Source organism: Micromys minutus, assembly GCF_963924665.1.
Source record: "Micromys minutus genome assembly, chromosome: 7".
Lineage (NCBI taxonomy): Eukaryota > Metazoa > Chordata > Mammalia > Rodentia > Muridae > Micromys > Micromys minutus.
Window position 1 is genome coordinate 2,154,638 of NC_137976.1, and position 21,272 is coordinate 2,175,909.

Sequence of the window (21,272 nt, forward strand, 5' to 3'; positions counted from 1 at the left end):
GGGGTTTTAGCGCCTGTGCTGTCAGAATTAGGGGTCAGGGGCCCTGGTCTTCTGTTGACATTCTGATCCATTGACTTTATAGAGGGTGATAGATATGGATTTATTTATAGTTGACATACAGCTATTCAGTTTGGCTAAGACTATTTGTTGAAGATGCTGTCTTTGTGTACCTGTTTAGCTTCTTTGTGAAAACTCCCTGTGTCTATAAGTGTGTGAGATTATTTCTAAGTCTTCTGTTAATTCAGTTGGTTGATACGTCATTTTATGGCAACAGGCCAAGGGAGATGTGGGTACAGAGGGACTGAATTAACTTCCCCGTCTTGCTGTGTTTCTAATGACATAGCTTCTGAAAACCTATGCTCCCATCTCCACCATGGTGGTGTGGGTGCTGGCACCCATTGGGGTGGGGGTAGGGGTGGGGTGTGGCAGAACACAGCCTAAGATGGTAGGTGCCAACTCCGGTGAGAAATCACTCAGGCTGAGGCCAAGGTTGGGATTCTCATACTCCTGGGCACCCAGTTGCTGCTGGAACCACAAATAATTGAGATGGGAGCCTGTGGCCAGTGATGAACAGGGGCTGAGGGACTTTTGGCTTAGCTCAGGGTGAGTGTTCTTATGGTAAAGGCTTCCCCATAGCAGTTCTTGATGAGACAGTCCTTGCTTGTCCAAACTGTTTATTTATAGTAGAAAGTGAAAACATACCACTTGCTCAAGATGGACCAGAGATTAGATAACTTTTGCAGGAAGAAATGTCTGGGAAAGGAAGCTTATTGGCTAAACCCTCATGGCCCATCTAGATAACTCATTAGCATGGAGAACTCTGTGCTACGTGACTAGTGTACAATGTTTGCTTAGTAAATGCAGGACCCTGTTTTCAATTCCTAATATCACAAAAAAGTGATTTTTTTAAAGAAAAAGCTTTAACATTTTAAAAACTTTAATTGATTTATTGTGCATGTATGCCACAGCACTTGTGTGGAGGTTAGAGGTCAATTTTTCGGAGCTGGTTTTCACTTGCTATGGGTTCTGTGGCTTGAACTCAGGTTATCAGGTTTGGGAAGCAAGTGCCTTTTCCCTGCAAAGCCACTTCTGTGCCCTCTAGAGACAGTTCTTAGAATCATATCATCATGTTGCTATAGGTTGATCTTTGAATGTCCTCAGATGTCTATGTGTTAAGGGCTTGATATCCATTAGGGCCTTCAGGGATCTTCAGATCATGGGGAGCACACCTTTGAAGAAGTCTGTAGACTCTGGCCTCATCTTTCTCTTCTGTTCTTTGGTCACAAGGCAGGCAGTTCTGCTGTGCCAAAAGTTGTCACCATGAAGCATTTACTCACCACAGATGAGAAACAGGACAGCCAGGTGATCAGCTGACCACAGAATGACACTGCCAGTCTGTGATCTCAAACATACCTTTTTTTAAAATAAATAGATGATCTCAAGTATTTTGTTTAAGCAATAGAAAGCAACACTTTTATTAAACAGATAGTTGTAATCTAGTATGATTCAGAACTGTCAAAAACAAGTGGTGAAAGATGCTATTTTTCTTAGAAGGTTTAGGATTGGAGTGGTACATCATGAAGACACAAGAAAGAGGAGGTTCAAGCACTTATTTTTAAAAAATGTCCTCATTAACTATGGAGGGGTGTGATGAAGACAAGGAAAGTTGGTTCCAGGGGTCCAGGACTCCTTTGCCCACCTCTACCATACTCTATCCCCTTTGTTCCATGCAAGCATCTCTCTTTTCCAGAATGGCTCTCAAAGCATGGTCCTAAGGTTTCTGACATAAAACATTTTGCAACAATACTAACCTATTTACTCTCACTGTTGACATACCTCTTTTCAACTCTGTAATAGAAGTCTGCTGCATTCTGAGTAAAGCATGGTTACTGCCCCAAGTAAGTGCAGCCATGTTTGAGTTGCCAGCTAAATTAACCACTTTGTTTACAACTTTTTTTTTTTTTTTTAAACCTAAGAGATAAATTGGTAAACTATATCTTACCATAGATATTTGGCTAATTGTTCTTCAGAATTAAATGAGACAAGTTTGAGACTTTCAAAGTAAACAAATTAGAAAAAGATGATTATTCATGATAAAAGGTTGAATTTTCAATGTTTAAGAATTTGTACCTTTGACTGTGAGCTTGATGATCACTTCCTGAAGCTTTTTCTGTAAAGACAGGCAGTGATATTAAGTCCAGAAATCCTTTGACAGTATCTGCTAACCTGTGTTATCACTTGAAGAGGTATTTTGAAATAATGAATGCAGTTTACAAAATCATACACGGGCAAGGATTCAAAATAGATTGGTATGGTAGAACACAGTAGCAATAAGCTACTCCATGGCTTCATCTGACCACAGTTCACCTCCTGTTACCATGTCTATAACCACAATATCTAACAGCCATTGAACACTCTTCCTTAATTTGATTATAAATCTGTTAGGTCTACCTGACTTTCTTTATATACTCAAGACACAAGAGCTCAAATATTAAAGAGATGGGTAAACAGGAAACAATGCTATAATGTACTTGAAAAAAATCTTAAGTGCTATTAGGCTAACGTATATGATTTTGAAATAAGAATTCTAAACATTAAAAAAACCTGTCTGCATGTGTGTACACCACATGCTTGCATTGCTACAGAAGAGGGTGTTGCATCCTTTGAAACTGGAGTTACAGCCGGTTATGAGCTTCCTGGTGGGTTCTGAGAACAAAACCTAGGTCCTCTGCAAGAGCAACAAGTGCTCTTAAACTCTCTAGCTCTGATTTAACTTTTAAAAACTTAACTTGTAATACAGTAACCAGCTGTTTTGCTGGTGTTTGCCACCATCTCCCTGGAGGGTATGGGGTACTGATTTCAGCCCCTGCTGAGTGTTAATACTGTCACTGTTGGGATGCTTGTGAGACATAGGTGTGATTTCTCAGTATCTTTGCGGACACATCTTGGGAGTCAGAGCAAGCACCCTGAGACTATCAGCTACATTGTCACCTCACTGATATCAGAATACCAGCAGGGAAGAGGGGAATATGGCGCTATAGCCTCAAAGGACAAAGGTGCTTCAATTTCAGACTCTAGCATTTCACACAAGCTTCCTAAAAGTTCTGCTTTCTCCAAACTTCTATTCCAATCTTTGTCCAGGTAGATTTTTTATTATAAACAGTCCCCCCCCCCCCCAATTCTTCAAGGAAGGGCTCAGTGGATTCCATCTTGTTTCTAGATTAATAAGCTGTAGACTGGATTTTAATGTCATGCAAATGAGGGTGCGGAATGAGTTCAAATCCTTTTCTACCTCATTTGTGTGGGGACTAGAGGGAGGAGCATTTCAAGGAGCCAACATTACAATGAGGCATTGTCATAAACCAAATACTTTATTATTTGAGAAAGAGGAGGCCAGATTACAAAACCTTCATACTTAAGACCACGCCGAAGACTTCTGAGGGCTTCCATGACTGTTAGATTCAACCATGTAAAACTGTCATCTTGGTTGACAAAACTCGGGCTAAACTCAGCAATTTTATGTGGCTCAACTGCATATAAACTGACTGAGGATTAAGCTTTTGAGGAGAGTATGTTCCCAGTCCCATGTCTGTTTATATTACACACAGATGTCCCGGCGGCAAACAGGTCCCCGTGCTTAACCGCAAAGCATTTCTCTCTGGGCACGCAGGCCAAGACCTCCCAGCACTGGCACTGCAGGTCCCAGCTGGTCCTACATCCCCTGTGTGGTCTCAGGGTATAATGACTCTTTATCAATGACACTTGCTAGTCTGAGGCCGCCATGCTGGTAAATGGCAAAGCCCGTCCCGTCCACTGTAGATGCCATATGACCTGATAAAAGCGTGGAGGTCTCATGGTGGAGTAAGTTCTTCACCAGATAAGAACCTCACACAAACTGCTCCAATACAAGTCCCAGCGTGCTGGCCTATCTGTGCTTCTGGATATCCATGGCCAAAAAAAAAAAAAAGAGGAGCAAACTCTCTGAGCACACGGAGCAGAAAGAAGAGCATGCAGCCCAGATGGTAAGACACAGAGCAGGTCAGAGAGACAGGAAGCACCGTGCTTCCTTTAAGGTCAAGGCCGATGGAAGTTCCCTCCAGATTGCCCTTAGCCTCACCCGCCGGACACATCTCCCCTTACATGACTAAGATAAAAATAAAGCTTTCGTACAAATTGCAATTTTTTTTCCAGTGAGTTACTTTTGCAGTAGAAATAGCTGCTACATAAATCCCATCTGATATCTGAAAAGGAGGCATATATTTCCAAAAATAGTCTTCTTATTGTAGTCACACAGAATACCTTGGGGCTAGGGGAGGGAATGGCTGGCTAGGGGGGAGGGGAGTTGCCTGGAAAACACTGTTACGCCAAAAAAATAAAGTACATTTGTGTATAAACTGGCTTAAGGCATGCAGGGAAGTGGAAAACATGTGCCATTTGTCAAGAAAAATACTGCTTTACAGCTCCTACAGTCCATGAGAGAGTGGAGAGGCCGTATGGGCCCTCAAATAATAACATTAAGTTTCTCATAAAAAAATATACAAAGTTCTGGCCAGATAATGAGCAAGCCAGAACTAAAACAACAGTAACAACAGAACAGAAGTAAAACCAGGATCATCCTTCAGATCCCGTTCCTGCTGGTAAATAAAACATAGTATTACGAATTCTCTCAGTTGGCCCCTAAGAGATTAAATCGGTGTAAAATGCTGTTCCTATGTACTGGGTTGGGGGGGTGGGGGAAGATATCTGCATTCTTGATTCAAACAAGTTATAATTACTTTAAATACAATATACAATTTCTGTTAAATAGAACTGTTGGAGGATTCAGACAATTATAAGATACAATTATATGTACAGACAAACTGACTTCTGAAATGGAACAATCACACCCTCCACCTGCCCGGCCCTCTCAAGCGGAGGTGGCTTTTGCGTTTGATACTCCTGGTGGCAAAAGGCCAAGGGAAAAACATTGTTTTCAGCATTTGTGCATCCACCACATGCTGGTTCCCTGGAGCATCTCAGATAGCCATGACGATTGTGATCCGCACACGGCCTGCTCGGTGCCACGGTGGCTTCCCAGAGACTCCTCCCTTCAGGGTCTCACACAGGACAGAGAGGCCACATCAGTTTCCACCATGGGGAGTTAGTTGGCTTGTGGAAGAGGCGTGGGAGGAAAGGCCACTGCTGCTTGGCGGCTCTCCCCAGAGGGGTTCCATCCTGCCCTCCCATGGGTCTTTGGAGCAAGTGGGTCAGGACAGGCTTCTACTCAGTCCCCAGTCCCGGGGCTGGCTCAGGGTGGTCCCAAGGACCTCAGTCTTCCGTATCAGGCTGAACGCCCAGGATGGCGTGTAGTTCCTCCGGAGTGAAGCCCAGCAAGTTCTGCAGGTCGCACACGAAACGGTACACATAGCGCTTGCCCGACGTCTTGTGAATGATGTTTTTGTCATAGTAGTAGCGTAAGCCCCGGCTCAGCTTCTCATAGTTCATCTTTGGTTTATTTTTCCTCTTTCCCCACCGGCGGGCCACCTTTGGGGAGACACAGAAAGGCCAGAGTTACCTATGTCCTCTCTTGGGTAGCAACTGGCTCCCCGACCCCAGGTGCTCACCCCGAAGAACCTGACAGTCACTGGGACGGACAGATGTTCAGTCTGCATCTCTATAAAAGCATGCAGATGTTTCCCTGTACAAGGGCCAGTGATGTCCCTGTCTCTGTCCCTAGATTCAAATCAGCACAGCCTCTTGTACCAGCCATTTGGAAACAGGAGTGCACCCATAGTTCTTAGGCCAAGTTTTTATCCTTTCTCTCTTTTAAAAAGACAGAGTCTTTTGTATCCCAGGCTGGCCAGGAACTCACTGTGTATCCGATGAGGATAACCTCCAGCTTCTGCCCACCCCTGCCCCCACCCTGCTGTGATGACAGGTAGGCATGTGTCATCACAGCAGGTTTATGTGGCACTGGGGATGGAACCCATGGCTGCGGGTAAGCTAAGCAGCCACTCTGCCATGTGACAGTTACAGAGACCGTTCTGGCCCACGAGCCATCCTCATTCCTCCAGACAGAGATGGTGACAGATTACTCTGATCGCTGGCACCATGCCTACCAAAGCCTTCTCCAGCGGGGAGCCTCAGTGCCAGCTCTGGAGGCTACTGGGCTGCTATGTACTTTGCCTAACTAGGAACAGAGGGAGGTTCCCTCTAGATCTTGCTGAGGGTCAGAGACCCTCTGACAGACAGTGTCCACAGAGGGAGAAAGAACACTGCCCGTGAACAGCAAGGTCATCCATCCACAGCACTGCATTTTGGCCTAGGAGCCAGGGTTACTGGTGGAGGAGGGCTCTTGTTGGCTCTGTTAGCTTCCCTTGTACTCAGGGTTGGCTTTAGAACCCCATGTGACGGGTTGGGACTGAGAACACCAGCGGCCATACCTCATCGGGGTCAGCGAGCTTGAACTCCCATCCGTCCCCTGTCCAGCTGATGAAAGATTGACAGGACTTGTCAGAGAGTAGCTCCAGAAGAAACTGCCACAGCTGGATTGGTCCGCTTCCTGGGGTAAAGGGAGGCCGGTTACACGGGGAGTCTGAGATCATCAGGGATCTGACCCTCTCAGTGACCAGTTTGCCTTGAGAACATGTCCCTTATTGGGTGAACATTGTTCTGATGAGTAGGTGGGGCTTCAGGGAGCACCCCATAAACACTGTAGTGGGCAGGAGCCACAGTTCTCTCCCCTCTACCCATTTTTCCAAGAGGATGGCTTAGCCAAGGCTCTACCTTGGCTGCTATGTTTGTCCTTCTGGGAAGAGGATACAGGACCAGCAACTGTTTTATGCTTTCCTGTACAAGAGCCCTGAAAGTTTATTTCTGAGAAATACCCAGTGGGGTTGGAGTGGGGACTCAAGGGCCATTTCCATCACTCATGACCATAAGCAAACTGTACCGTGAGACTCCACTGGCACTCAGAACCACCACTCTGAGAAAGAGGCTTACTGTATGTAACCCTGTCTCTCCTGAGGATATACAGCGACTTGTCTTAGTCCCTATCACAGTTTAGGGAAGGAAAGCAGAGAGATCTGATCCTAAGCTGCCACCTTCCCCTCAGAGATAAAAGGCTGTGGGGAAGTATACCAAGGCCTCAGATCAAACCAGACTGAGCTGACTCACTTCTTTGGCCATGAGGACTCGTCACCTCTGAACAGATTCACCAGTGGGTTTCCACACTATCCACACTAACACCCCAGACCACAGATGGACCTACTACTCATGGTAACACTACAGGGTTAGCCAACAAACAGTGCTATTACCTTCCTGGCAGACACTCCTAATGCTGTGGGGTTTTCTTAGCAGTTCTTGGATTCTTAGGAATCAGAACAGCCATAGGTTCAAACCCCTTTATAGATTTTATACATATATGTAGCCGTTTGTTTTTGATGGTGAAAAGAAAATCCCTACATCCTCATTTTAATCTCGTATCTTGAAAAGTGGGTTTTTAAAAACCCACAGTGGCTTCTTGTGGCCAGCATATGAAAAAAGGATCTATTTAAAGGTATCTAAAGGAAAGAAAATGAACATTCTTGATATTTTTTTGCCCTGGTTTTGAAATGGTCTGGTTCTAAAAACAGCTTTGAGATTTGTTCTCTGCTTAGAAGAGCTCTCTCATCCTCTCTAGGATGGTATTGGAGGCCAAAAGGGGTAAACACTGCCACCATCCCTTGAGCCAGGCCAGGGCAGTTTGCATTCCTGGAGATCCAGAGTGTGAGTCAGAGCCAAGACCAGAGTCTGTCCGACCACCTGCCTGCCTACCTCTCCACCTCCAGTCCCAGGTAGATGGTGTGGCCTGGGATCTTCCCCCAACCCCCAGATGCTAACATGAAAACTTCTGCAAGCCTGACCCTATAGGACTTATGTGCAGTGAGCCCCAGAGAGTGTGTGTCGGTCTTTGGTCACACAGGAGCCCGGGGGGCCCTGAGTGCTCACTCACCAGTGAAGCCGGCCAGTACTGCGGCAGGAATAACTGGTTTGCCTTGTTCAACTGGGTCGCTCCTCTCTTGGATGTAGTCCTTAAAGGACATGGTTGGCTTACTGAGGCACAGAGACTGGCTACAGTCCTCCTCGAAGCTCTCAAAGGAAGGTACCCGCTGCACATCCAGTAGGGACGATTGGCTGTTCCAGGACCGCAGCAGTGAGTCGGAGCTCTCGAAGCTGTCCCCACCATTTTCTGTTGAGTCATGGTCCTTGGGTTTTCCTGGTTAAAATAAAAACAACCAAACAATGCTGAGACCCCTCCAGGGCGTGAGAAGAGAAAGAACCCCTGGGTCATCCATCCAAGAGCATCGGATCCCGACTCCTGCATCCCTGCCAACCACCCCCAAGGCTATACACACGGCTGGCACAGCATCATTCAGACCTCCTCTGAGCACTCTTAAACTCAGGCGCTAGTTTCTTGGATAACTTTATATGCAAATAACATCCTTCCTCCAACAGAAGAGAGGATAAAATGTAGCCTCATGTGGTAAATCACTGTGACCACGAGAAAGAGCAAAGGATGCAATATGGATAAAACTCAGACTCCGAAGACAAACCGAGAAGAAGACATTCAGCCAAAGCCATGTGTGACATCTCAGGATGGCAAAAGCCAGTCTGGGGTGACACAAAGGAAAATGGGTCGCTTTTGTAAAGAGGGCTGGGAAGGAATAGGAAGAAACCTTACAGATAGCTAGAAATTGTCTCCGTGTGGATGGTGGTTAACACAGGAGCACACAGCCCCGTTAACTCAACTGGACGTACAATCTCAGACGTGTGGACCATGTATGTCCACACATCTTAAAAAGGAACCTAGCATGTTCCCAGTGTCTCAGCAGAGTCCTCCACCATGAGGAAGTTAGCTTAAAGTTCTCTAGCGTTGCTCACTAGATGCCAACAGAACCAGGACCAGGGTTTCAAACAGGTTGTGAGTCTGCTCTTTGGAAAGTCACTTGGAAGGTGGCCCAGTCCTTTAACCTCCTTCTCCATTGGCCGAAGACAGGATGTGCTTGCTAAGCATCTCTCATCCTGACTGGCTTCCAGGATAAACCAATAACCTTATTCTAGAACGTTCTCTTACCAGAACTGCTGTTGAGCAAATTCAGGTTGCTGCCGGGGAAGTCCTGGCTGATGGGACAGTAATTGACACTGACAGTGTTGAGCCGAGACTTGGGCAACATCTGGAGCTCCTGCTCAGAGCCGAGCACTGCAGGTGTGGCCGACGGCGGGCACATGCTGTCCAGGAGGCTGTCTTTGGGGTAGCTCGGTGCCTGCATTCCATACGGAGCCTGCTCCATGCCGAAGCCTGAACACAAGGATGAATCAGACGTGAGACCGCAGAGTCAGCCAGCACTCCAATAGCTAGACCCACACACAGAGGACCCCATTCTGTGACAGTATCCGGGAGCCAAGAGCCCAGGACACAGTGAGTTTTCCACACGTTTGTTCTGGCCACCTCCTCTGCCATATACCACATTAGCATCTACTGACCACTTCTTCCTCTTTATGGTTAAAACGGACTAGAGCAGAGTCGCCTCCTAGAGATTACAGGAGCCTCGTAAGCAATGCTAAGCTTTGCAGGGGCCACATACAAAAGTCAAGGAACAGGTGAAGCCGATTTTCCATTTCAACTGACCCTGCATAGCAATGGTCACCTCCATATATAAAGAGTATCCTAACCCATCAAGAAGTAGTGTATATTCTTGGCTTCACCCTAAGACCTCTGAGTTAGTCAGTCTCATTCTCACTGGACATTTCACTTGGACTTGCTCAGTGGATCAGTGCTGCGAGTAGCTACCACAGGAAGAGTGTAGGTCAAGGCTCTCTGAGGAGCTGGGCAGACCAAACCCAGAGACCTTAAGGAACAGTCACCTGACTGACCTAATGTATTGCTGTTGATCCAGTGAGGAACCGCATTGAGGTGTGAGTTTTCCTCATATTGGTCTTCTGCCTTTTCTTGGTTCTCTGAAAAAGAGACACAGAAGATAGTTTGAAAACTCTACAAGGAGAGCCATACCTTGACTTCCTGTCACGTGGACACCGGGATGACTTGCCTCATGGCCCGCCCTTTACATTCCGATTCATTTCAAGCCCCCTCTGTTTAAAATTACAGGATATTTTGCTGATAATCTGGGGTAAGTGTTCCAAAACCAGCAATATCACTGTCTAGAACAGCCTGGTTTGTGTGTTCGCTTCACACCTGTGTTTGTGAAGAACTGTCTGTTCTGGGGCTGAGCAAACAGTGCGTGAAAGCTGTAAACATGGGTCTTGCCCTCTGTGAGGCCTCCCACCCTCTACGGGTCGGCCTGGGGTGTCCTGGGGTCCACACGGAAAGCGTGTGTTCTGTGTAAGTAACTTTACTAGGAACACGATCACACACGTCATCCCTGGAAGCCAAGCAACACAAACACATCTGAACAAAAGCCCAGGAGGCCGGACTTGCCACATAAAGGGCTGCCCAGAACGCATCAGGTAAGACCATTCCAAGCTCCGGGAGCATAGCTTAACCAGCCTGGCAACAGAACTCCACGTGAAATTCTGAGCTTATGTGTTGAAAGTTAACAGTGGTGCTATACATTTTTTGTTTTTTGTTTTTTTTTCTTTTTTTTTAACTTCAGTTAGTCTGCCACTGTCCCTCACTTAAATCCAGGTCTCACTGATCTTTAAGGTGGGTGACAAGATCGTCTCAAGCCTTGGTGAGATTTCTGAAATCCAGTGTCTGATTTTAACATTTCCGTGTCAGATACAGCCGGTCCTCCAAAATGCCCAGCGGGCCGGAGTCACTTCCTAACAAATCTACAATGATCTGTGTGCTGCCTTACATTCGGGCAGCTGTCTCTTAGTCCTTCTGGTGAGTTCACCCACATGGCACCCTGGCTGGCCTACATATCCAAGGTGCTCTGGGCTGGTACAACCAGTATATCCTGGCAACAGCCAACAATTTGGTGACTCAGGCGATTGCCTTGTGGCTACACCTGGCACTCCACGAACATTGCACACACTTCCCTTCGTGGAATGAAGCCCGTCATCAGTCTTCACCTCCCCGTCCGACCTGCTTGGGGGTGTTCTGAGGCAATGGGCTAACCACTGGGCAGCCTGAGGTGAAAGGGCACGCCTTCCCGCTCCCTGGGTACCGCCTCCCAAGTCTTGCACCTTACCTTTGATCATCTGCTCCAGATGTTCCCAGAGGATGTCACCCACAAAGTCGGGCGCCAGCTCCAGAAAGCGCTCCTTGCCGAGGTTACACAGCATCTGGCCGTTCATACCAAACCGCTGCAGGTTCACGTTCACCAGGCTGAACTCGTTGGTGGCCCAGAGCAGCCACTGGCACACCTGCTGCTCGCTCCAGAGCCAGGGATCTGGGAGAGAGGACACCACCACTGAAGATCCGGAAGCCCAGGAGGGCGTGTGGCCCTCAGCAATTCACCAAGCCCAAACAGCTCCAAATCAGGACAGGACCCTGCTGTGACTCAGGCAGCTTCTAGGACCCCAATGGCACTTGGTGTTTAAGGAGTGCAAAGCTAGCTGTGCAGCAGGACACAGGCTCATGGCCGCCATGTTTCTTCGGCTTCTCAAGATGCCAGGAACATTTTAAAGACAAGGCCCAGCCAAACCAGTCCCACACACATGTCCTCTGGGGGTTCACGGGGACTCAGCAGCCTTAAAGCTCTGCACTTACTTTTGGGTATGCCAAGACGCCGCTGCTCCTTGTGGAAGCCGCTGAAGGTGGCTTTTAAGGCTTGGCTCATCACAGCCTTGCTGCAGGGGGTGAGCAAAGGCAGCTCACAGCTGGCCGAGTCTAGAGAGAGACCACAGGGACGTCAGGACCCAGGTGCCCCAGTATGCAGAGAACCCTGATCAAAAATCTTGACATGGTTCCTTAAGAGAATCCAGCTGCGGAGCTGGGGTACCACTCAGTGTTTGTGCAGTCACCAAGCCTGCGGGAGGTTCTCCACCCAGTATTACCAAAAAAGAAACTCCAAAAGCAAACAAGGAACGACTTTTAAAAAGCATACTCTATTACGGTAATCACTGAGATATGATTTGGAACGCTATTTCTTTTTTCTTTTAAAAAAGTAAGCCAAGACATCAGGAACCGAAACCAACGGAGCTTCTTAGAATTCTTAGAACTACTCCAATTACAGAAAGTAAAATCCAGCATAAAAGTGAGTTTGGTGGTACCTAGCTGTAATTCCATCCCTGGGAGACAGAGATAGAATAATGAGGTAACCTGGGCTACACAATGAGTTCCAAGTCAACCTGGCAAAGTCCTTGTGTGTGTGTGTGTGTGTGTGTGTGTGTGTGTATGTTAAACTTGTTTTAAAAAATTAAATATTTTACAGAGCTTCATAAAACAGAGATGCACAGACACCATTCCTACCTAAAATGTCTTTAAATTTTTAAAAAATTTTATAGTTTTTGTTCAAAATGCCTTGGAAGCCTCCAACCTTGCAGCCTGCATCCTGTGCACAGCCAAGGAATGCCATGAACATAGCCCAACATAATGTCAGCCATATTCAGAGCTCCAGGTCTCACGTGCTCTAACTTGACTGCATGGTTATTGAGCATGGCCTCTGTAGATGACAGTGTCAGGCTGTAAAGTCAAAAAGCTGGATCATCCCTGTCCATCTTCCATGGCCGTGTTTGATGGGAGCCATGTCTGCACAGTAAAATGGGCACACCCACAACTTTTTTGGAAAGGACTGTTTTCTGATGCTCTCAGAAATTTCAGGAACAATAGAGGATGGACACACCGCACTTATGAAAGCACGGGGCCTTTGATCGATCTTTCTGGGCTGTGTGTTTGAGCGCCCAGTTCATATGACAAGTCGATCTGGAATATGTTCAGCCAATGACTCTATGAACTAACTGTCAAGACATATGGGCCTTTGACGGGAGTAAAAGACAGTAGAATGAAGGGTTAAAAGGAGCAAGAGGAATTTGTGGTCCCCAGACTCAGGGAAAAGTGTGTCTGGGTGTGAGTGTGTGTGCATGTGCGTGTAAGCTGGAACACCTATCAATGCCCACTACCTTCAATTTGAAAAAGGCACCAGGGAGATGAGGAAGTGTTTGAAAACACCAAAGTACAACTCTCAAGAGTTTGGAGCCCTGAGTGACAAGTCTGGGCTCACAGGTGGGAATTTTCCCATGAAGACAGCAGAGTGGCCAGTGCACTCACACCAGAGTGGCCAGTTCACTCACACCAGAGTGGCCAGTGCACTCACACCAGAGGAAAAGCGCCTTCCCCCAGGCCCCGGCTTCTCTCATACTCAATTCTCCAGGTACCAATATTCTTGGCTGGAGTATTGGTCTATTGGTCCATTCTTGGCTCGGTCTATCTCTATTAACTGATGGAGCCTTTATTAACCCAGTCACCAAGGGAAGCCATGCAACCATCTGTCAGGGTGAAGAACGAATTACCATGGGAGACCGAATCCAAGCCCGTGGGCACTTCCTGGAGTGTCTGCTCTTCACTGAGAGAAGGGAGCACAGCAAACAGAGAGCCATCAAAGGTGTCAAAGGCTGGCTGGCGCTGCACAACAGAAAAAGAAATACCGCGTGAACTCACTTCATGTGCTTTCTTCATGGTTTGCAGTAACCCCGCCATGGGTCCTGATGACACCAGCCATTCTAAGGTAGCATGTGCCAATGACCTCAAAGTAATCCAAACAATTTTATCTCACGCCACACTCTCTAATTAACCTTGTAGGGCCAGATGGCCTGGAAGATTATTTTATCAGCAATGAACTTAAGAAATTAAATACATCTAAAAACAGCAGAATCTTAGGACCACACTGAGAGGTCCTCAGGGAAGACCAAGACCTCTTTCGTCAGATTGGGTGTGTAGGAAAAGACAAACCTGAGCTGACAGAGGGCTTCGGAGTCATGCAACTCAGATAAAACGGAAAGGCTGGGAAGAAACGGGACATTGGGACAATAATGAGCTATTTTTTATCTTTGGACGGCTCCTTTGAAGTATCTACCACTTTTCGTGAAGCAAGGGCATTCCTCCTCATCACACAGTGGTTTGGACAATAGTAATCTGTGAAAAACAACCTTAATATTTTTCACGTAAATAAAAAAAAATTGTAGAAAAGAAACTTCAACCACAGGGAGACTTTCAGAGGCATCTTTTGGGAAAAATTGGATACGCATGTGAAGCCCTGGAAAGTGTGGACAGATAACGGCATGGTCTCACAGACACGATATTTATGAAGCAGCCCTGAACCGGAGGAGCGTGAATAAGTGGCCCGTAAGGCCGGTCCACCCCAGCCAGATTTGTTTAGGAAATGTGGAAAAAAGTTCTATTTCCCAACATAATCTGGAAATCCTACATCATGTGTAACACAGTGACCTGCATGTTGAGTCATGAATAAAACATGTAACACATTTACAAATAAAATCAGCCCTGCACCGTGTCGTTTCAGGACTGAAGAAGAATGAGGGACGGACCTGTTGCACAAGAAGACAGGCTGCCAACCCCAGGCCTAAACCCTCAGTGCCCCCGGGACTGCCAACTCCCTGGGAGAACAGGCCTGCTGAGGAACGTGAAGGCCTCAACTGGATGTGCCTAGGATTTGATGCAGGGATGATTTGGGTGAAATATTAAATAGACATCAACAACAAACAAACAAACAAACAAAACCGAAACCCTCCCCCAAGCATCGCCCAGGCCTCTAGAAAGTGTCTTTCTGGAAGTTCTTTTTTTAAAACCAGGAAGTTAAGGAACATCGCAAACCCTTGCTACACATTTCCACACAGACTCTGGCAACGAACGTCTTCTCCGAATCTAGACGTCAGCACGTTCTTTCAGTTTACAGAGGGCTTTTCCCTCCTTAGGGGTGTGAGCAGCTTCTGCTCTGCTCCATCATGCTAATTCCTGACACCATTTACCATTTCTGCCTGCTTAAGGCGAGCTACTGGATCAAACAGAAAAACGGGGTGGGGTTCTGCCTCTGTCGTTTACCCCGGACACATAAAAACCGGGGAGATGGCGGAGTAGGAACAGCACTGGCTAGGCAAGCATGAACACTTGCGTGAGGATCCCTTGAACCACGTAAGGCTGCACAGGGACCTGTGCCTGTAACACCAGTGTGCTGGGAAGGGAGGCAGACAGGAGAAGCCCCAGAAAGTTGGGGCCAGATAGCAGAGGACAAGAGACGGTGTTACAGAGAAGGTGGGAGGCAAGAGCCAACACTAGAGACTGTGCTGTAGTTTAGCTGCCCTAGCACCAGGAAAGCAGAGACAGGATTCCTAGATAAGACTAGCTGGTGAGTGACAGGTTCAGTGAGAGATGCTGTCTCAGAAGTAAAATGGGACACGATAAAGACGCTTACGACTGGCCCTTTGTATTACATACATACACCACACACACTCACACACACACACACACACACACACACACACTCACACACATTCACCACACTCACACACACACACACACTCACACACATTCACCACACACACACACAAACACATTCACCACACACATACACACACACACAGAGTCACACCATACACATCATATATATATAAAACACACTCACACACATTCACTACACACATCACACATGCACTACACATTCACCATATACCACACACATCATATACACACACACTCAGCGCACGCACACACACACACACAAACAAACACAAGGAATGACTAGTTTATGCTACAGGAGCATTCCAAAAGTAGTTGACAACAGGTTACAGACACAACATGAAAGTATTTCCACAGGAAGCCAGCTGTTTAGTCTGTTTGGGGTTTGCATAGACTGGCTGGGACTGTTACAGCAGCCAGAGCAGCCTCCCTCTAACCTGGGGGTGCAGCCCTTCCTTGTGGAGTAGCACAGGCTGCCTATTCTTCTCTGAAGTCAAACAGCCTTCTGGGAACGAGTCTGACCAGTGAAGACACTCGGTACCAAGCCTGGTGACCCAAGTTCAAAACCCAAGACCTCCACAGTGACGGTGAAGGAGAACTGGCCCCGCCTCTCTCTGTGCATCATGGTACATGTGCACAGACACAAATAAACAAGGGCAAAGAAGCTCAGAAACAAACAGCCTTCTTGATCAGCCGTGGAGAATCCTGAGTGGGTGACAGGCAGGGGACACGGTTGCTTTTTTCCCATCTGTTTTCTTTAAGCATCATGGGACTTGTTCTCCCCGTTTGAAAAGGGCCTCGGGATGAACTCACCTGCAAATGAACTACTTTCAGATCTTGGGGATCAGGTGCAAATAGCATCAAGACACCCATTTGACAGCACAGAAAACTGAGGCTCAAAGAGAGGGAACAATTTCATCAGAGCCACACAGCTAAGAGATCTAAAACCTGGGGCCATGGGGTCTTCTCTCTTTATTAATGAAATTTCTGAAACTGACAAGAAAACTTAATTAAGAAACTCATACCTTGAGTGTCCCTCGAAAACTGTTGGCAACAGGGGCCACTTGGTCCATGTTCTTGATCCCAAAGTCATTCATCTTGAAAAAAAGGGAAAGAGACAGTGTCAAAGAGGTTACCATTGAAGTACGTTTTAAAGAGAACCTGGACCATTGGCGGTGGCTTCAGTCTTTAGCCAGACAGACATTACAGGTGGCTGAAGTCCGCACATTTGGATATGGGAATTTTTATTTTAAAGGGACCCAGGCCAAGTAGCTCTCAAGGAGAACGAGACCTGGGGAGGGTTCCCAGAGAGTTCCACTTAGATGTGAGACTCCATGGGCTTCCCTGAACCCTGGCCTACTGAGTGAGGAGGTTGTGCTGCGAGTTTCAGCAGTGCCTCCACGGTCATCTGAGGTGAGCGCTCAGGTGGCGCCAAGCAGGGCTGTAAGCCACCATCTCCTGTCTACACAGAGCAATCAATGCAACCTGGGCCCCTAATAGACGATACAAAGGGGTCCCTGCCTTGGAAGCTCCCATGGGTGTCAGAACGGCACACACACAAACGCATTCTTCTCTGGCCTATGCAGAAACACATGGCCCTGAACACCTAACTCCTCACACTATCCCAGACCCTGGGCTCTGAGGATGTGATCTGAGAGCATCGTTCCTTTGTGGAAAGCACAGGTTTTTGTTTCTTCGAGAGGCGAGGCCTTGCTTTAATAACCGGGGCTTAAATACCAGAGCTGGGCTGTCCGACCAAGCAGCTACCAGCTGGCCACCTGTAGCTACTGCACTGGACATGGCCGCCGTGAAAGAAGTCAGGCTCTGAGTGAGGACACGCATCAGCTCTCAAGGGCTAGTGGGAAGAAGGAAAACGTCTCAGTACTTTGGATCTTGACTTTGTGCTTGTATGTTGTGAAAACATTAGGTTGACTGGATACAGTAAAATCCATTTGACCTCTTAAGACAGTTCTGAGAAAGTTGAAGAAAAAAACAAAAGCAAAATATGCAGCGGTCTGAAATTTTTTTTTCTGGGGCCATAATGTGTAGGTCTGAGGGCAAATAAGTGATACACTTAATAAAGGAAGGCCCTTCAACAACACCAGAGTGTTAGACAGACCCAGTTACTGAACCTCATTTCCACACACCAGAGATCACCCTCACTTGACGACAGCTCCCTGTCCTCCAGGCTCTGAGCTACAGACCAGAGCCTTCAATGGCTCCATGGTGTGGAATGTGCAAACCCCAAACCTCCCCCTCCCACCGTCCCTCATGTGCACCCACCTGCTAACCACACACTGTCACTAAAATTAGCATGCAATTGATAGAACTCACTAGAGGCGCAGATAGCATGGTGTCAGAGAATTATTTAACTTGCTTTGATCCTTCTTTCTTGTGTTCTTTTAATAGCCAACATTATGGCCAATGACAGATGGCTTAACAATTTCCTACACAACACATAACTCACATGCGTATGCCGACACAAGAGACTTGTGCGAGTGCACACATGCACACTCTCACACCTTGATAACGAGGCCCTGGGGGAGGCTTCTGGGAACCCAGATATGCAGATTTGGGTTAAAGCAAAAAAGCTTTTCAGAAAAGCTGAAGTGCACCGAAGGAGCCACCATCCTGGTAAGGTCACAGCAGGGTCTGTGCAGTCTCCAGAGCGGGCACATTTGTTCAGGCTCTCCCTTGGTCTATGATCTAGCTATACTCACTGGGGGTTCAATACTCCTCACAAGGCCACCACAACAGAATGCTTAGCTCCTGGTGTAAAGACCCAAGTCCCACATCCTCAATCCTCCTGAGTCCGGGTTCCAAAATCACCTTATTCTGAGACAACCAAGGCCCATTGATACTGAGTCACTGGCCTGGGTCACACTCCTGTGAAGGTGTCTATGGAGATTACACTTGAGATCAGTAGGGCCTTAAATCCTAACCATGCCTGAGTGGGCTCTTCCCACCCCACCCCACTGAAGCAGAGAGCATACAATTATGATTAAAGCAGGCCTTTCTGTCACACTTCAGCCCTGTGAAATGCTCACCAACTGAGAACTTCACGTCGCCTACTTGGATGGAGTAACCCTAACCTGTTGACAAGCCTCCCTCAGAAAACCAGCGACAGAGTCTGAGGTGTCCCATATGGTCCCTCCAGGGCCTGTCAGACAGCGCTTTCTGTCACCCCAGACACTTGGGGACTTCATTGTGATTTTTCACTTCTGAGATAGGCAGAGAATAGCTTTGGAGATCAAGGAAGAGGTCCTCTGCCTTTTGTGTACAAACAGGAGCAGAAAAGGGAGGCCCCCACTCCCACATAAAGAGCTGTAATTACCGGCTGCAGAACAGGGTTCCTTTGTTGCCTGGCTTTTAATGAGTTTTGTGGAAAAAAAAAAAAAAAGCATGTAGAATTAAAGCCCTCTACTAAATGGCTTCAGGCAGACACACGGCTAATCAAATTTAAGTTCATTTATCCTATTGGACGTGCTTGCTAACCTCCAGGACAAGTCAAGACTCTAGATAAATCAATTTTCAAGTTTAGACCTTTTGGTACTGGGGGGGGGGGGGGGGGGCTAAAAAGAGTAACAAGAAATGTGAGAAAATGGCAGAAAGGTAATAACCGAGAATAGTTAAGTTTTGAAACGAGGATTTCATAGATTAACTGTATCCTTATTGGAACAGGTAGCCACTTATATAAGAGAGCGTAGGTTTGTATTTAGGAAATTCTAGGTTTAAAAAAAAACTGTAAGAACAAAACCTTTTGAAGGTTGGGTTGCTTTTCACTTAGCGATCAGTTTAGAGAAATGAATGACTAATTCTGTATATGAGAGTTTGACTATTTCCCTGTGGGATGGCACAGTGCTCACAGTAACTGTACTGCGAGATTACTCAGATTTTAATAAAAGCTTAACACTGAGATGTATCTCCCGATTGGCGGTGGTGTGGGCAGATACTGCACAGGAGCCTCTCTCTCAACTGGTGAATTAAATGACTCCCGTCTCCGACCAGGACTGTTCAGCGCTTTACTTTCTAAATTAGTAGCGAGTCAACTACTATTTTAGGCTCCCCTGAAATTGAGTGCAGGCTAGTACAAGTCTTATGAGATTAAATAATAATTAAAAAAATAGTCAAATACGCAAACGCTTCGGGTTACCCCTCCATTCATAAGCTTTGAGGAAAAAATAATGGCAGAGCAGCCACGCGGACCATGTCCTGTAGTAGCTTCCCTGGGCCCAGGGGAACCCAGACCTGGCCAAGCAGGTGACACGTTCCCGGGAGCCGCAACTTCCCAGGTGTTCCAGGCGCCGGACACCCCCACATCCTCCTAGGCCTAACGTCTCTCCCACTCAAGTCACCCCAAACCTGGGGCTACTTCCGCCACTTCTCCAGGTGCCTCAAGACACCCCCCTCCCCGCGAGAAACGCAGTCGCGCGCCCCGGCAGGAACCGCACCGAGCAGCCACTGGCTTCCCCAAAACAAAAGCGGGCTGTCCGCGCCCCGCCCGGTGCCCGGGTCCCCCGCCGAGGCCACTGGGTACCTAGGAGCCCGCTGGAGAGGTTCCGGGGCGCGCGATCGCCCGGCGAGCAGGGGCCGCCTGCACTGCACCCCACCCCGGGCGGAGTCCCTCCCGAGGACCTTCGCGCACGGGGGCCGCTCTTACCGCGCCGCAGCGGACAGGGCCAGCCGGAGGGCGGCGGGGAGAGGAGATCGCGGCGGTCCCGGCACACAAGGCCTGGCGAGATGAGGGCGTAGGGCCGATCCGATCCGAGCGCGCGGGGCCGGGGACGGTGGCGGGGATTGGCGGGCCTCGGCGGTGTCCACTCCGTGCTCAGCGCCGCGGTGGAGGAAGTAACCAGTCCGATCCCCTGGTCGCGCGCTCTTCTGGAGCTGGGGGAGGGCCGGAGGGGACCGGGGGAGGGGACAGCAGGGGTGACGGAGAGAGCGCGGAGGAGGAGCGAGCGCGAGGCCGGCGTGGGAGGAGAGCGCACTCCGGCAGCCGCGGATCCACGCTGCTCCTAGGCCCTTCCCTGCGCCCCTGTAGCACGCTGTCCCCTGCTGCTGTCCCCTGCTGCTGGGGCCCGGCTCGGGCCTTGTGCCCCGGAGGTTCAGCTAGAAGGACAGGGCCGTGTCTGCCCGCGTCTCCCCTCCGCACTGCTGTCTACAAGTCCGAGTTGGGGGCACTTGGGTTGGGTGGTTAGGCTTCGGCAGTAGAGCCGGTCCTGTGCTTTGAGCTACGTGTGGGTCCTGATTTCTGGTCCTTCCTTCGTGAAAAGACTCTTACGTGGGGTTAGGGAGGCGCAAAGTGGGCGGGTGGCGGAGTCGCGAGTGGAAGAGCAGAACGTGGCGCAGCAGCTTGACTCTGGGGAAGCCCCTCCTACAGCCTGGGTGTGAATGGCGCCCCCTAGGGCTGAGCCGAGTCTTAGCGCTGACTTGGCCAAGCACTCAGGCGCCATCTATTAGTCTTACTAAATCCAAGATACTGGTGTCCTACTTAACATGGTCTACCAGGCCAACTACGTGCCAAGTCCAGTGTGACTCTCCCAAACTCATCGTCAAAACACCAGCCCAAGGGTGGTTTTCTTTTTGGTCAGAAGGCGCCGAGTCCATGGCTGTAAACCTATGTGGTTTGGTTCAATATTATTGCGTTCCTTCTCTTGTTTAGGTTGATACCAGAGATGTGTATGAAATTGCAAATGGCAAGCTTAGGCAAGGCCGCAGGACTGACAATTGGCACATTGCAAGGTCAGGCTTGCTGGGAAGGGAGTGGAAGGCCCCAGCTTCCGTGGTACTCAGGGTTCCTGGTTTCCATGGCAACTACCCATCTGAAGTTATTGCCAATCGAGATTCTATTGCGCTTGATACCTCTCTCTAGTGTATC

General features: G+C 48.2%; 1 protein-coding gene across 1 annotated transcript; it reads right to left on the reverse strand.

Moving 5' to 3' along the window:
- Positions 1–3,350: 3,350 nt before the first annotated feature.
- On the reverse strand, positions 3,351–20,258 carry ETS2 (ETS proto-oncogene 2, transcription factor). The gene is made up of 10 exons (XM_080918820.1): positions 20,055–20,258; positions 16,420–16,491; positions 13,435–13,546; positions 11,693–11,812; positions 11,172–11,372; positions 9,895–9,978; positions 9,095–9,319; positions 7,973–8,236; positions 6,423–6,541; positions 3,351–5,523 (listed from the first exon to the last, which is right to left on the reverse strand). The coding sequence occupies exons 2-10, from the start codon at positions 16,489–16,491 to the stop codon at positions 5,308–5,310; spliced, it is 1,413 nt and encodes a 470-aa protein (XP_080774946.1). The 5' UTR covers positions 20,055–20,258; the 3' UTR covers positions 3,351–5,307.
- Positions 20,259–21,272: the final 1,014 nt, after the last annotated feature.

What these genes read in the sequence shown, in the direction of transcription:
- ETS2 (XM_080918820.1), bottom strand. Translation starts at nt 16,491, where the DNA reads ATGAATGACTTTGGGATCAAGAACATGGACCAAGTGGCCCCTGTTGCC. An exon ending in GTTTTCGAGGGACACTCAAG is followed by an intron (nt 13,547 to 16,419) that starts GTATGAGTTTCT and finishes TCTGTTGTGCAG; the next exon opens with CGCCAGCCAGCCTTTGACAC. An exon ending in AGCTCGCTGACCCCGATGAG is followed by an intron (nt 5,524 to 6,422) that starts GTATGGCCGCTG and finishes GTCTCCCCAAAG; the next exon opens with GTGGCCCGCCGGTGGGGAAA.